This window comes from Pseudopipra pipra, chromosome 12 (genome assembly GCF_036250125.1).
Source record: "Pseudopipra pipra isolate bDixPip1 chromosome 12, bDixPip1.hap1, whole genome shotgun sequence".
NCBI classification, from domain to species: domain Eukaryota; kingdom Metazoa; phylum Chordata; class Aves; order Passeriformes; family Pipridae; genus Pseudopipra; species Pseudopipra pipra.
The window spans coordinates 15,702,949-15,718,633 of NC_087560.1; the positions used below are offsets into that span (position 1 = coordinate 15,702,949).

The window sequence follows — 15,685 nt, forward strand, 5'->3', positions numbered from 1 at the left end:
GAGAGTTATGAGTAGTAAGCAGTGCTATAGAAACACTGCGCTGTGTTATTAAAAGAGGGGTGTATTTTGTAAGAACTCAGAAGGAACCCTTCAGATTTCCCATTTTAACATTTAAACTCAATATTGGGAATTTCAGACAAGAAGCTGAAATTTGCACAGCTCAGCCTGACCTTTAATAATCAACTCGAGTTAACTGCAGTCAATAAATGCACAGTTTTTTTCTTTTTCTTTTTTTACTTATAGAACTACTGAACAGATTTTAAAACTGGAAGATCCCAACAGTTTAGAAGATGACATGGGAGTGATTGTATTAGACTTGAGTCTAGCAGTCAAGCAAGGAGACTTCAAGAGAAATGTAAGTGGCTTAGGAAATCAAATTTATAGCTGGAATTTGTAGGGGAGAGAAAAGAAGACCTGGCATAATCTGATTTACTGGGAAATGCCACCTTTATTTTCATCCTCTGAGACTCAATATTGAAATCGAGGTAGATCATAACTTTAAAAAAAGCCCCATATTTATCTGGGTTAAAGTTGTGTAGACATTTGTAGCTGGATGCTTCTGTCTCAGTGCTGTGACATGCCCTGTGACAGTGCTCTCCGTGTGCTGCAGTGTGTCCACCACTGCAATGGGCAGGTTGAAGAAAAGTTACTATATTTCTTTTTTTTTTTTTTTTAACAACAGTGAAAAAATTTATCCACATGAAACCTAAAAGCTGAGCTTTGATGTTAAGACTTAAACTGCCCCAGTCCTGCAGAGGAGGACACTGCTTGTAAAAACCCTGAGTTCAATTGAACTTAGCTCCTTATGCTAAAACATGGTGCATTTGGTGATGCAAGAAACCCAGAAGAGCCTGGGCAGAGATTGGAACACCATAACTGAAGCTGATAGCTTTTAAATTTGAGATCCTACATGTTTGGGGTTTTTTTGCTTTTGTTTTGTCTTTTAAGATTCCTGCTAGTGTTTTATACAGAGTGTGAAGCATACAAATGTTTGTGAACTAATCCTGCTCCTGGCGAGCAAGAGGTGGGGAAAAGCCAAGATTAGGCATTTACCTGAACTGTCTTAAAAAACAGAGCTGATTTTAAATATATATGTAATACATATGTTAAGAGAAAATACTCCTACAAGTTTGCTGCATAGTCTAATATGAAAGTTACTGTTTACAGCACATTATTGAATTATAGATATGGAACTCCAGCCTGAATGGGATTATTTATAGAGATGTAGATGTTTCAATGGGTTTGAAAGCAAAATCAGAAAAAGCTAGTGTGGGATATCTGCTATTCATTATTTATTTTTCAAATAATTGCTTTCTTGAGAATTGTAAATTCTTAATTAATAATAAGATAATCATAGAGTTATTTTAACCTCACTATGTGATAATTTAAAGGCTTAATGACAATATTTTAAACACTGTTGTATTTATATATCTATATTATGAGGTGGCTTTGATCTGGAATGTGAATTGCCCTCTAACTTGTACAAGAGAGCATTGCTGGCACATGGCATTGGGTTGCAGGAAGGGGTGAAGAAAAGACATAAAGTTACTATAGCAAAAAAAAAAAATGTAGCCAGAAGAGCCTAAGGAATTCTTCTGTGATTTTTAAGAATACCTGGGCTAAATTGGACTTAGCCATAGAAACAAAAAATATATTGGTTTAAACAGCAGCTTTTGGTACTCTTGGGTGCTTAGTTAACATTCAGAGTGCAGACGATAGATGAGCTGATGCACATTGTAATTTTTTTTAAGGACAATGTTTTAAGCCCTCGTATTTCAAATGCAGATTTCTCAGCCATTTCCAATGGAATCAGAAAAGTCAAATGGCTCTATCCATATTAGCACTTAACAAGAAGATGACTTTTTTTCCTTTTTAAATTAACTTACTGTAGAACCAGATGGCACCAAAAGTATAAGCCATGTTTCTTACTAATGGCTCTGGGTCCCTCCACTTTTTATTCTCAATTACTTTTTTTTTCATTTCCTCTTTATTTTGGTGCAATGCAGGTATTGTGTGTTTGTTGATTGTTATGTTCCATGAGGGAGGGAAGGTAGATGGAAATGCACTTGTAGATCCAGTCCCGTTTTGTAATAAGCTTTTCTAACTCATTTGACAAGCTGCTGTTTTAATTACTCTACTAAACACTTTCCCCATTTTACTCCTTCTCTGTTTCCTTTCCCTGGATTCTCTTTGATACAATAATGGGGACTCATGAACAGAGATGGTCAAGTCGGAAGAAGCGAACTTCATCCAAGGTAATCCATATTTTTTTCACTTAAAATAAAAGTCCCCTCTCAAAATCTGTGCCCTCCTCTGAAACAGAGAGGGTAAACAAAGGAAAACTGAAGTATAGGTGCAACCTGTCATAATGTGAGGGCTGTGATACCCTTTTGCTTTTTTGATTTTCTTTTCATTTTGATGACAAATTGCATCTGTTTTCTAATTGTAGGTGCTATGGTAATGTTTAGAGAATAAGATCCCATTCAGCAAAGAGCTGTAGAATGAGAAAAAAATCTGTCTGTACTAAGGAAATGGGTGTAAATTCAACCAAAAAAAATGAGCTGTAGAGGATTTGAGTAGTTAAGGACACCCGAAACATGGCCAGTGGTTGGTACTGGTTTTGAGTGTGGGTCTCCCGGATCCCAGTTTATCGTTTGGGGTGCCTCTCGTCACAGGAGGAATTTTGTGAGGCAGTATTTCTTCTAGTTGCCCCTGTGGGTTTTGAAATTCCTTTTGTTCTTGGGATGGAGACGGAGCAGGGAGTTTTTCATTACCTCCATTGTAACAGGATTTCCAAGGTTTGTGTGTTCCCACGTATCTACATAACTTGCTTCCCTCGGTCTCCTGTAGTATCTCTGCAGGCTTCCATTACTTTTATATTCCTGTATCATTTTTGCATTAGATTTTGACTTGTTCAGGAAACAGACTGTGGCTTTTTGTTTGTTCTGTAAAGCTTTAATTTGCTATTGAGTAAATAATGATATAGAAACTCCAAGCCTCAGTATCCAGCTTGAGAGCTGTACAGTCTCACTTCCTGAAAAGCAGAATTTGGCTCTTATGAGAACACATGCATCTTGATATTTTTCCTGTATAACTATCGGTTTGTGCCTAAATAAATTGAATAATTAACCTCCTCTTGTTTTATTCATTACAACTGCGGTGTGCTGTGTAGAGAAGCCAACCATTTCAGGTATTGTGCCAGCAAGAATATTTTTGTCAATAGAAGTAGTGCAAAGTACAGTCCTTGGAGCCCTGATTCCAGGGATATTGCAGTGCTTGGAGCAGAGAGTTGCCAGAGCTCCCTGAATGCTGCGTGATAGAAAGTGATGGAATAATTGAAGAGCTCAGCACTTAGTTTTTAACTGGAACTCTGGAAATTACTGTGCCCTCATTCAGTCAGTGTCACTTGGTCTCCCTGTTTCTCACACAGCTGTCTTTGGATGCTGGTTGGCTTTGGGACCTGGGGAAGGGAGTCAGGTTTTTAAACTCTGGTCTTTTTTCTCCAGAATAGCCAAATTCTGTCGTAATTGCTGTCACTTGGAGTTTTTTTCTTCCTTGGTCATACGCAATATCTCATTGCATTTTGAATAATTTTTTTTTACATACATGTTTTTGAATCTTTAGCTGTCAGTCTTCAGCTCTCAAGACTCTGGCTTGTCCCTTAACATCTTTGAAAATAAAATTAAGGAATGCTGAGGCGTGGTACTGATTTGGGAGACATGAAAGTACTGTTTAAAAGGAAAAAAGCTTCAACTCTGTGCTCTGTTCTGTTCCAGTCACTAGAGGGTAGGAGAGCTTCAGCTCTTCCTAGGGAAGACACAGTTCATGCTCCAGTGTGATCTCTAAAGAAAACCTCTGTGACCATCCAAAGGCAGTAAAAAATATTTCCCAGCATGCACAGGAAAAATCTGACAAAGCAGTATTTCCTAGTTTATTGATTCTGCTACTGCACTAAAACACTAGTACTGTACATCAATAACCATCTTTAGTTAGGAAACTCTGGTCTGTGGAAGCAGTACTAGCAGTTTGTGGCAGAACATAAAGTCTAGGAAGAAAAATTGTGTGCATGGGGAATATAGGTGTCTAGGGAAAGCACAAGAGGTTATGGAAGAATAGCCAGAGAGTATGATGGGGTAGAAAACAATGTTGCTGGACGAGATAAAGATACAGGAATAAGGGAGGCCGGGGAAATGGAGAGAGCTCTGTAATGGATACACACACTTGTCTCTTTTTTGGCTCCTGAGCTGACTCTGGTTGGGTATTGCAGGAGAAAAACACAGTATACTTTCCATTTGAGCAGCTGAACTGAGACAGATCTAAATTTTATCTCTGCAAGTTTAGGCAAATAAAAGTTTTCTGTTTGAAATAGTTTTCATGGGATTTTGGGTTTTTTTTGTGTGCTGAACTACAGCTGACCTGAATTGTAATATTTAGATTTTCTCCTTCTATAAATACAGGGAAAATGACTTATTTTAGGGATGGACAAATGAATATAACTTTCACAGCTGTTTTTTAATCTGTATTGCCTATATGAAAGAAATCTGATTATCCTCTAATTTGACTATTTTATGTTATTTTAGTGCAGATTTGGCACATCAGTGTCCTAAATGAGTCTTTTCACATTAATCACAGGATTCTTGCTGACTTCCCAAATTCGCCCCAAATGTTGATGGCATCAATACCTGTTGCAACTCCATGTCAGACTGGCAAAGAGGTTCATGTGGGCTCTTGTGGATATTGTGTACTCTTCGTCTGTGTGTTCTCTGAGCTCCCTTGCTGTTTTAAGAAAAAGCTGCATTTCAGACAACAACAAAAACAGTGGCAGTACAAGATGTCCAGTCCAGCTCCAGTGGCCTCATGGTCTGCATATGTAATATGCAGGAAGGATTTTGGCAAATGAATATTGTCTTTTAAATCACTTTGGAGCAAGAGCTGTTGAACTGGATGATTTAGCTATCTGTTGATTACACAGTGTATGTTTTTCACTTCTGTTAGAAGGGAATCATTGCATATTTGGGAGGACTCCCAAGACATGAGCATGACATCCAGATCCTTCATTTTTCATGGGAGCCAAGAACAGCACTGTCTTCTGTGGGAGCTGTTCCCAAGAGCGCAGCTTTCTTCTTTTCCTCATGAAGGGTGGCATTGAAAAGGAAAGAGGATACTATTAGGCAGTATTCATATATTCACTCCTATCTGTGTATTGGCAAGCTCTCCCCTCTTTTCTGTTTTCCTTTCTGGGGCTCAGAGGGAGTTGGTTGATCTCTCTGCTGGAGCCCAACATGCTGATGCTCAGTAGCCTTGTTTGTCCCGGGTGGCTTGAGTCTCACCCTGAGTGCCCGGCACGCTATTTCCAGCATTTGTACAGCTGAATAACCTTAAAGTGTTGAACATCCGTGAAGCAAATAAGCAGGTTTGCTTGGGGTGGATTGACCTGCAGCAGTCCAGTCCTGAAACAAAAGCGACAGAATTGCCACCTTGATAGCCTAAGCTGATTGAATAAATTGGCTGAAAGGCTGACCAGACCCAAGTGCTCCTCAGCATCTCATCGCAGGGGAAAATCCCTCGCTCTCCTCTTTTTTTTTTTTTTTTTTTTTTCTTTTTTCTGATGTGGGCTGTTAGGTTTCATTTTTGTCTGCCTCATTGTGTTTGGCTTTCTCCCACAATACCCTGTGGCAGCCAAGCTCTCCAAGCGCTTCGTGGAGCGGAGGGACTCAGTTGCCACAGGGTCACGCGTCGTGGCGGCAATCTCGTGTTGGTTCACTTGCCTTTCTCGCTGCCCTCTCCTCTTTCCCAAGGGGAGATTGCCTCTGCAAAGTGGTTTCTCTGCCTAATGAGGAGAGGTCCAAAGAGTCCTCCTATTTGTGTGTTGTTGTTTTCTCAAATGGCAAATTACGTGTCCCAGTTTTGACGTTGACCTCTTCACAGGGATTGCAGCAGGCTTCCTGTTGTCCTGTCTCATCCTTTTAAATGAAAGATGGGAGAGATGGGCTCACTTCACACTTGGCCACCTCGCCGTGTCATTTAAATGTACAATTTTTCTGCATCTCTTTATTGCTTCAAAAACAAGTTTGAACTTGGGGCATGTATGTGTGTGTCAGGAAAAGAGACAGATTTGAAAGCAGCCCTGATGCACCAGAGGGGATTTGCTGGGTGCCTGTGGAGGGAGATTATATACAAATGGAGTTATCAGGGAGACTGGAACTCCTAAAGGATTTTGTGAAGCTGGGTCAATGAGCCAGTTCTTTCCCCTCCAAAGCTCTGTCATTCTTGTTCATCTCCTGTATTTGGCTCTGTGAAGGCAGAATATGGCCCACCTGCTCATTCTTGTCCAGCTTTCTTTTTTAAACCAGAAAGTAATAAAAAATGGAAAGTTGATGTGAGAAACTCTTAAATTCCATTTAAGATGGTAATGTGAGCACTGATTTTTAATTTTTCTATTCAGAGATGTGGGATGTTTTCTGGGCAAATGCTCTTTCTAAGCAGTAGGGAGAAGAGCAATCTTCTGGTCCTCATGTGGCAGGGTCCTGCTTTATGACCAGGTCATACTTTTGCCTCAGAGAAGATTATTCATTACTTACCTGATGTTGCACAGTCCCTAAATCTGCAACAAACATGGGCTCTTAGACTTCAAAAGATCTAGTTTGTTTTTAAGAATAAAGATCTCTGGATATTTTTGTTCTTACTGGGGTTTTTTTGTTGTTTGTTTGTTTGTTTTCTGGCTGGCTTTTTTGAGGGATGCTTTTAGTTCCAGTTGTTATTCATTTTACAGCAGTGAACTGCTCATAAAGGTGACCTTTATGGTATTAGTGGTTATTTGCACATAGAGGCCAGCCCAAATCAGAGCACTATCTAGAGACAACCCCTCAAATTCTGGTCTCAAGGCTACCTTGATTTTAGAAGTGATGAGGGGAAGGAATAAGCAAGCTTGTCCAATGTTTTGTGCTTGGGATATGTGCCAACTTCCATCATAAAGCATGTGTTTACTGATTTCAAGCCCTATAGACTTGATCCTAGCTTCAGCCAACTTTTCTGCACCTCTGCAATGCACCTTTACTTTGGTCTGGGATGTAGCCAGAGTGTGAGCAGGCTGAGTGCAGAGAGCTTACAGGAAAAAAGAGCAGGAGAGGCCTGAAGGACCTGGCACCCAGTCTGGGAGCACAGCTGGAAAGGGCTTGGGATCAGCAGCGGGAGGAACTGAAGCACCCAAGTGCGGAGGCGTCCGTAGCCTGGGAGGTAACAGGGAAAGGGAAGAACTGAATAGATAAAACAGTTCAAAATCGCTTCTGATTAAGCAGTTATGTCCTCATTTTCTGGCCAGTATGGACAGGGGCTTTGATTTTTCTGGTCTCATTGTGAAGGCAGGTTAGGGTAGTGGGGGCTGGAGGGAGGGAGAGTGTTTGGGGTGTTTTTTTCAGTGCTTGTTTTGCACCTGAGTAACTTTGTTGGACTAATCACTGCACTCCTCTGTGCTCTGCTCTGCAATAGTTTTGCCAGCTCAGAGGGAGGCTGTAAAATATAATCAATTAGCTCTGTGTAAATCAGTTTGAAATGAGTAGGTGTGGGGTATCAGAGAGGAGGTAAGACTTCTAAAATAAATAATGTAATATCATTTTCTTGTCACCTGGGAGAAATTTTCCATAGTGCAGACTTCCCTAGGCAGCACTAAAGTTGACTCACTGATGGCCCAGGTCTGTGGGTCTACCACACATCTGAGTTTCCCCAGACCTGCTTCCTTCCAGAAACTGTGAGTGGAATCTGAGACACTGCCTGCTTCACTGGGATTTCCATCAGGGTGGTCAGAGGAACAGCCTGCCAAGTACCTGGGGAGGCTGGAGAGGTGGACACAGAGCCTGCACAGAGGGGCTCTTTGGTGTGCGCGTAGGTGCTACGAGGCACAGGAAACGTGCCAGACCTGCTGAGCAGACTCTGTGGGAGCAACCTGGGCATGTCCAGGAAATCCAGAGCATTCCTAATGTGATGTGTCTCACAGGGGTGTAAGGCAAGCAGCCCCCTGGTGCTCTGCTGTTCTCTCTTTGGAGAGAAATTTGTGCCAGTGGCAGGGCTGGCCTGGGGGGAGGTGGGAAGCAGACTGCAGTCCTGGAGCCTGTGTTGAGGTGCTGCAGGTCAGCACTGTGCCCTAAACCAGTTGCAAACATCTTGGCTTCACTATCCATTGGAATGCTCTCAAGTGATGCTAGATCTCCTCCAGGCCCTGTTAGCAGGAGACCAACACACCCCTGTTCTGAGCACAGAGAGCTTTACAGCTGCACAGCCATCTGAGAAAGGAGTGCACAAGGATGTTTGCTTGGGGCCACCTGTTTTGGAAGGTCAAGGTTGATGCATTGTAATGTGTTCCAGTAATACTGAGTGCAGGTGCTGATTTTTCCTGTGACCGTGTGGAATCCAGGGTGGTTTGAGTACCTCCCAACAGTCCTTTGAACTGTCAAGCCACTGGCTACAAGGCTGGGGTTATGTGTGTTGCAGAACTGGGGTAGGAAGGTCCCCATTGCTGAGTGACTCCCTAAAATACTGGCCTGGCCTGGATAAGAAAAAAGAAAGGAATCCAAGTTTGATTTGAAAACTGAGTGATAACAACTGTCTTTTGTGTTCAGCCTGGATGCTTTGAAGAGAGATGGATGCTTTGTTTTTAAAAGAAATTGTAACGTGGATAATAAACTTTGTCTTTTTTTTTTGTGAACTAACATCAAATATCTCTTCCTCCTCTGAGGAAGGAGCGGCAGGGAGGGAAAATCCTTGCTCCTAAAGCAGCAAGTACATCACATCAAACATGACTATGTTAAATACTAAAATGTTCAAAGTACAAGCGAGATAGATAAAGGCTTTGATGGGAAGTGGATATTTCCCAGGGACATTACAAGCAATAATCCAGATGTTATGGTGTAATGCAATGAGTGTCCATGGATAGATGGGGAGCTCAAGCCAAGCAGCGCCTGCTGTAGGCCTTAGCCCTCCACTCCCATGCTGTTACGCCATATGGAAGCAATCTCCAGGCCCCCTTAATAGCCAGCTTTGGATTCCATTTTCACAGGGCTCATAGAGCTAAGTGGAGCTGTTTTATGGACAAGTTAGATAGAAGCCTTTCCAAGATAAACATCCAATTCGAAATTAGGACATACCAAGCTGCAAAATTATTTTAGGGCATATTTCATGGAAGCACTGCCATTTTTCTAAGGCGATTGCCAGACTGTAGAATGCCCTTTGATCCCTTGTGGACGTTACTCCCTTTTTTATAAAAAGGATTTTGAAATAGTTGCAGTGTTTAGGGAGGAATATATCTGCTGGGACTTTGAAGTATGTCCATGGGAACAGTCATGCTTTAGCTCTTTGGCCCAAAAGATGAACTTTAAAAAAAAAAAAAGAGAGAAAAGAAATTACATTGCAGCTGGATTTATGAATCAAAATCTCGTTTTCTTTTTAAAGGTAGGAATTTTTACCCATTACGCCAGGAAAGCCAAACGGGGTGTTTAAATAGAAGTATATTAATATGCTTGTGGGATTCAGAGTTTGGTATTTTAACCAGTAAAAAGTGAGTAAAAAATTTGTGAGTTCACCACCTATGATTTAAGAATTTTGTTGCCGGGTAATTGATCCATAAAAAGTAATCTTCAGACATCAGGTGCTTTTGCAATAGTTTTATTTAGCAACAACATTTCTTACTTGCTTTTAAAGCTAACACGTCCTGTTTTAAAGTGACTTGTGAAATCTTCTCCTCCGTCTTGCTCCCACCTGTATATGACATGACTGAAGCTCCAAAGTGTGGCGAGTTAAAAGTTGCTTCACGAGAATAAAATATGGCAGGATTTTTACTGCGAGAAGAAAAGTATAGCCTTGAGTTTTAATGTTTCCAGCTCACTCCCCCCAAATAAAGGCCTATTTAATCATCCTCTGTCCAATAAAATATTGCCAGTTAGCAAACTGTTAGCGCAGTCGTGCTGTGTAAGATGAAGCTGCGAAGGTAACAAATGTGGCTACCAGGTAACCATAACTCCAGATAAAGAGCCTGGTGGTGTCAGTGTTTTTTCAGCAGGCATCAGTATTTTTGATTCGTGGGCTCAGTTTCTGGAAGCAGGAGCAGCAAAGGCAGCAGGCAAAGAGCTAACGCAGACGGCGGGCGGTTGAGTGATGGAGGAGGTGGAAGATGCGTGTTCAGCCTTTCACCTGGCCGTAGGCTTTATGATCATGGGTTGTCTCCCCTGAAAGGACAGACCTGCGTTTTATGGATGTAGCTAGAGACATTTTTAGAGTTTACTTTAGTTTCTCCCCTGTTCCATCTCCCCATCGCTCTCCTGTGTCTTTTCCCTGAGCCAAGGTAACAGATTGCTCTCAATGCTCAAGGTCTGCTCTTGCCAGAGCTCAGCCAGGTTAGCTGAAGTCGACTTCCATGGTGGTTTAAGGTAACCCTGCTGATTTTACTGTGGTGCTGAGCCCTATCCCTTCGCAAGGCCAGCCCTAGTACAGTCAGAAAATCCATAGCATCCTACTGCCCTCCATTGTCTACTTACTCTTAGGGAAGCATGGTACCTCTCTTACTCCTGGTGATTTTATATCACATTTAACTTGAGCATAAAAATATGTTTGGGTCTGTAAACATTTTCTGTTGCTGACTTGCTTTTCAGTCGAGTTTCATGCGGAGCATGCGACTCTCCGAGTCTTTGCGCAAGAACCAGTTGTGGAACGGGCTGGTCACCATCACACTCTTGGAGGGGAAGAACATGCCTGGAGGGGGCTTGGCAGAGATTTTTATTCTCCTCAAACTCGGAGATCAAAGATACAAGAGCAAGGTAAGTATTAAGGATTTTCTTAAGTTTGCTGAAGCCAGTAAGGCACTTGGTGTTTTAGTGGTGTTGCTGCCTCAGATGGAACTATTCTTGATACCCTTTTATATAAGTGAGATCAAAACCAGGAGACCAGATCAGAAACATTAGTGTTTTACTAATATGCTTCACATGCCGATAGAGAAAGAGGAAGTTAGGAATATTGTGTGTATCTGTGTTTTGTGCATTTAACATACTCATCATGTTGATGGATGTTTGACCTCAATATGAAATGAAGCTACACACACCACACATGTGTTCTGTTCTTTGCCAGTACAGAAGTTGGGTTTACAATGTTAGATCTGCTGGAAAAGCAGACATTAAATGGTTCCCAGCACAGGGGAATTATTTTTTTTCTTTTTTTAAAGCACCCTTCTTGAAAAATGTGTTACATATAGTGGGAGCCCCTCACCCCAAACAGACAGAATACTCCATGGTCTTGATTTTAATTTTTATTACTCTAGGCTGTATGAACTTGTATCCAGTACTGTTTAATGGGAATCTAAAAAATGAATGGAGTTCTCAAAGATATACATTTCACCTCCAGTGTCTAATAATGAGAGAGGCTGTAATTAAAATAATATTCTGTTGAGAAAGCAAGAGCTCTGCATGTCATGAACTGGAAGTGCAGAGGAGGAGGAAACAAACCTCCTCCTGTACAAAATGTACAGAGCAAGTTCACAGAACATAATGTTCGGATGTAGGCGCATCTGAAACCTGCACTCTGTCCCCCACATCAGACCTCAGACCAAGGTCAATGTTTTTTATTTGGAAAAGTAGTTTTGAAAAATAACAAATGGGTTAGTTAGTTTAGAATAAATGTATGTTATTCCTGTTACAATCCCTTTTTGTGTTACTCGTAATGGTCCATAGCCCATGTTGTGAATCTGCAAGGATGGGCTGTTTGCAGTCACAGAAAATTAAGATACTTAAAATGGGGAGTTAAGTACAGTGTTACCTGTAGTGAGTTAATTACTTAAAATTTCCATCTGAGGTCCAGCAAAAGTTGGGGGCCGGTTCCTTTACACCCTAAGACTTCAAATTGGCAGTGCTTCATGCTCTTTCCTGGAGTTTATTCAAATTAAAAAGTACAATCTCTCGTGGTTCAGAAAAGCAGACAAGGTGGGAGAAATCTCAGTCATCGTCCAGCTAACCCTATCTCCCAGTGACCATACTGATGTTGACAGTGGGCAGTGTAGTGTGACACGAGCTGCAAGTGATTTAAGTCCCAATCCAGTTAATACTTGGAGTAACCTGAACACATGAGCAGTCTCGCTGAACTCAGGCACAATTTACAGATATCAAATTAACTGGATATTAAAAATTCCAAATCTGCTCCTTCTTTGCCTGTATCTTACACAAAAGGATAAAAAATACTGGGTTAGGTTCCTTAATTCGTTCAAACCTGTTTCCAGGTGATTTTCCTCAAAAGGGTTATTCTTGATTTCTTCTGGTGTGTGATGCTGGATGATGACCACAGTCCATGGGAAGTGGAGCTGGTGGGTCCATCCTGCATTTCAGAATTTCTCCAGCCATTCATTCACATCACAATTGCATATTTCTTATTGAGAGAGAGGAAAGAAGGTATTTAGGAAGATGAGACTCTGTGTGATGGGCTGGGGATCTTTGGTTGGAAAGACCTTAGTAACTGATGTTCTAACATCCAGCCTTGTTCTGTAGAAAAATTGATATGTGCTTTACTGTGGAAATAAGTACTGTTTAAGAAAAGTAAATATTATAACTGCATGTTTTCTAGACACTGTGTAAGAGTGCAAATCCTCAGTGGAGGGAACAGTTTGATTTTCACTACTTCTCTGACAGGAAGGATATGTTGGACATTGAGGTCTGGAGAAAGGATAACAAAAAGCACGAGGAGCTTTTGGGAACGTAAGTTGGGTTTGGCTTAGATTTTTTTCGGGTGGGGTGGGGTAAGTATGAAAAATAATGTGATTTTTTTTTTTTAACTGGTCAATTTATTTTTATTCCCAGCATCATAATGTATTTTTTTCTCCTTTTTGCGGTCATGTCCAGATTGTGTTTACATTATGTTTATTAAAACCTGTTAATGGGTAATTGATTAGCCACAACCTGAATGCAGAGACACTGAAGCTGCCTCTAAAACCCAAAATACTGTGGGAGCTCAGTGGCAGCTGTTTCTGGAGAGCCAGTGGCATCAAGGAGGCAGGATTTGTCTGTATTTGTATGGTGGTATTGCTCCAGATCCTGATGGTGACAGCTCAAGGATCTTTGTGCTCCTTTTGAGACACTGGTATCCCTTTTTTCTGTTTGCACTTTGATGTTGTGTTCTTGTAGTTCTTATAAACTAATGTTTACATATGGGTCTTGCTACCTGGGTTTGCTTTATTTGGGTAATCTCCCCTCCATTGCCACAGAGGACTGACCTCTGTGGGTTTGGGGCTCCACACTCCTGCACAAGCTTATTTGGTTTAAAGCATCATTTCTGGGGAGCAGCCTCACTGGTGATTTATCCATCTCCTGACTCCTACCAGATCTTGTCCCACTGCATTATTCCAGTACCTGTAGGGAGCCTACGAGAAAGATGGAGAGACTATTTACGGGAACATGTAGTGACAGGAAAAGGAGGAGTGGGTTCAGATTGACAGAGAGTAGGTTTAGATTAGATATTAGGAACAAATTTTTCACTGTGACAGTTGTAAGGCACTGGAACAGGTTAGTCAGGGAAGCTGTGGATGCCCCATCCCTGGAAGTGTCCAAGGCCAGGTTGGATGGGGCTTGGAGCAACCTGGGATAGTGGAAGGTGTTCCTGCACATAGCAGTGTGTTGGAATGGGATGATCTTTAAGGCCCCTTCCAACCCAAACCATTCTGTGATTCTGTAATATCTTCAAATTCTCAAATAGTGGTCTTATTCCACATTGGCAGATGGAACTTTTTGTGAGATAGCAGTGAACCTTTAATTTTGTAAAGGGAATAGAATACGTTTTCTACTCTTACATCAGAACTTGATGATTCTTATGAGTCACTTCCAACTTGAGATCTTCTAGATTCTGTAATCCAATTCTACTCTATCTCAGTTTATACAGTGCTGTTTTCCTACTAGTAACTCTACCTTCTTCCTTCTTTTGGCTTGCAGCATTGTCATGTTCCCAAAACTCCATCTGCACTCCATGCAGTAACATCAAGAACCATTTAGCTTCTGGAGCCCCTCTTGGGTCTGCCCATGCTTATCTGCTTGCAGGATCATTGCCACAACCTCTACATTTCTTGGGGGCTGGGATCCTGCCTGCAGTTGTTTGCTGTTCTCACCTGGCCAGGGTTTCACAACTTGCTGACTAAATAACAGTAACAATAACTCATAAGAACATTCTCTTACTTTAAGCATGCAAATAGTTTGAAACTATTCACTGAGAAGAACAATGCCCTTTGGCTCTACAAATGTTTGTGGTTTTGCAGAGCAGGAAATGCTTTCTGGCTGACTGCTGTTGCTCATCACATGGAGAAGTGGCTGAAGATGAATCTGTTCCTTCCATTCTCACAGTTACTTCCATTACTTCTGATATTCTGTTTAGAGTTAAGAAATGAAGCAGTGGTTGCAGCTTGCCTCAGGTCAGTCTCCCTTATGCCAGAGAAATTCTTCCTTAGGTTTTTTCCCCTCTTTTTTATTTTTTTCTACTGTTTTCTGGCAGGTGATGTTTAGTGTGGCAAAAACTGTCAGCAAAATGCTTATTCTGTTCAGTATTGGTGAAGTCTGTGTGGCAGATTTACTTTAAAGTAAAGGTAAATCTTCCAGGGTAAATCCCTGGAAGTGTTCAAGACCAGGTTGGATGGGGCTCTGAGCAATCTGGTCTAGAAGAAGGTGCCCCAGCCTGTGGCAGGGGGTTGGAACAAGATGATCTTTAAGATCCTTTCCAACCCAAACAATTCTATGATTCTATGTTGAAAGTTATTTTTGATGTCTGTGTGAAGAGAAAAATTTTGCTTTTCTTGTCTTGAGCACAGTAAATTGGCTGTAGCATCAAAACAGGAAAGAAAATATACTAGTTTTTGAAAAGCAGTTGCAAGAATAGGTAAACACCAAATGCATAATAACAAGTCTTTTTTTGACTGTGTAGAAACTTTTGTCACCCAATAAATAATATTTTATGAAGGGTTCAAATACCGTCTAATCTGGAAAAGGATTCTATTGGAAAAACAGCATTATGAGGTGCCATGTTTATTGTCTCCATGATTTCCAAGTTGAGTTTTGAGATTTCTGGATTTCACAACATCATTGTAAGGAAGATTCTTTAGTAAAATATTTGTGGGTTATATTCAGTCATAGCACATGCCAGTACAGCCAACTGCCCTCAAATAATTTGCATGGTTTTAAGTAAAAGGCAAAATTTTCTGGATCTGAATTAATAATTTTGTGGTCAATTTGTGAATAGAGTTAGAATTCATTATACTCCCCTCCAGCCTATTCAGCCTAGAACTGTGTTGGTTAGACCTTTAAATATATGTATATTTTTAATATTCAAATGAAGTTGGAGATGCTCAAAGTGGAGTCAAATCTGTTAATCCAGGCTGCAGAACTTTTGTGGCTTAAAGACTCCTATGAATTCCTTTAAACCCAGGATTTCATATAGGATGGATGCCTTACAACCCTGGAACAGGTCCCTTCTCCCAGGCATAATTTAATTTCAAGGTAAAAATATTATTCCTGAAATAGGACCTGAAGTGTCTGTGGAGACTATGGAACATGTAGAATAAGGAATGCCTTGCACCTCTGGTGCTAAACACTAACACCTGGGGTGTTTGTCTGCTGCTGAATTAGTGAGGAAACATTTCATGCCACTCTTCTACCACAAAACAAACCCTCACTGTCAG

At 41.1% G+C, this 15,685-nt stretch overlaps 1 protein-coding gene across 2 annotated transcripts in view; it reads left to right on the top strand.

Annotated features, from left to right (window-relative positions):
• The window catches only part of MCTP2 (multiple C2 and transmembrane domain containing 2), a 119,942-nt gene that overhangs the window by 36,213 nt on the left and 68,044 nt on the right, over positions 1-15,685 (top strand). For both annotated transcript variants that reach the window (XM_064669067.1, XM_064669068.1), the window contains exons 8-11: positions 244-355; positions 2,220-2,255; positions 10,641-10,805; positions 12,595-12,725. In XM_064669067.1, the coding sequence (XP_064525137.1) occupies positions 244-355; positions 2,220-2,255; positions 10,641-10,805; positions 12,595-12,725 (444 nt within the window). The remainder of the gene's footprint in view (positions 1-243; positions 356-2,219; positions 2,256-10,640; positions 10,806-12,594; positions 12,726-15,685) is intronic.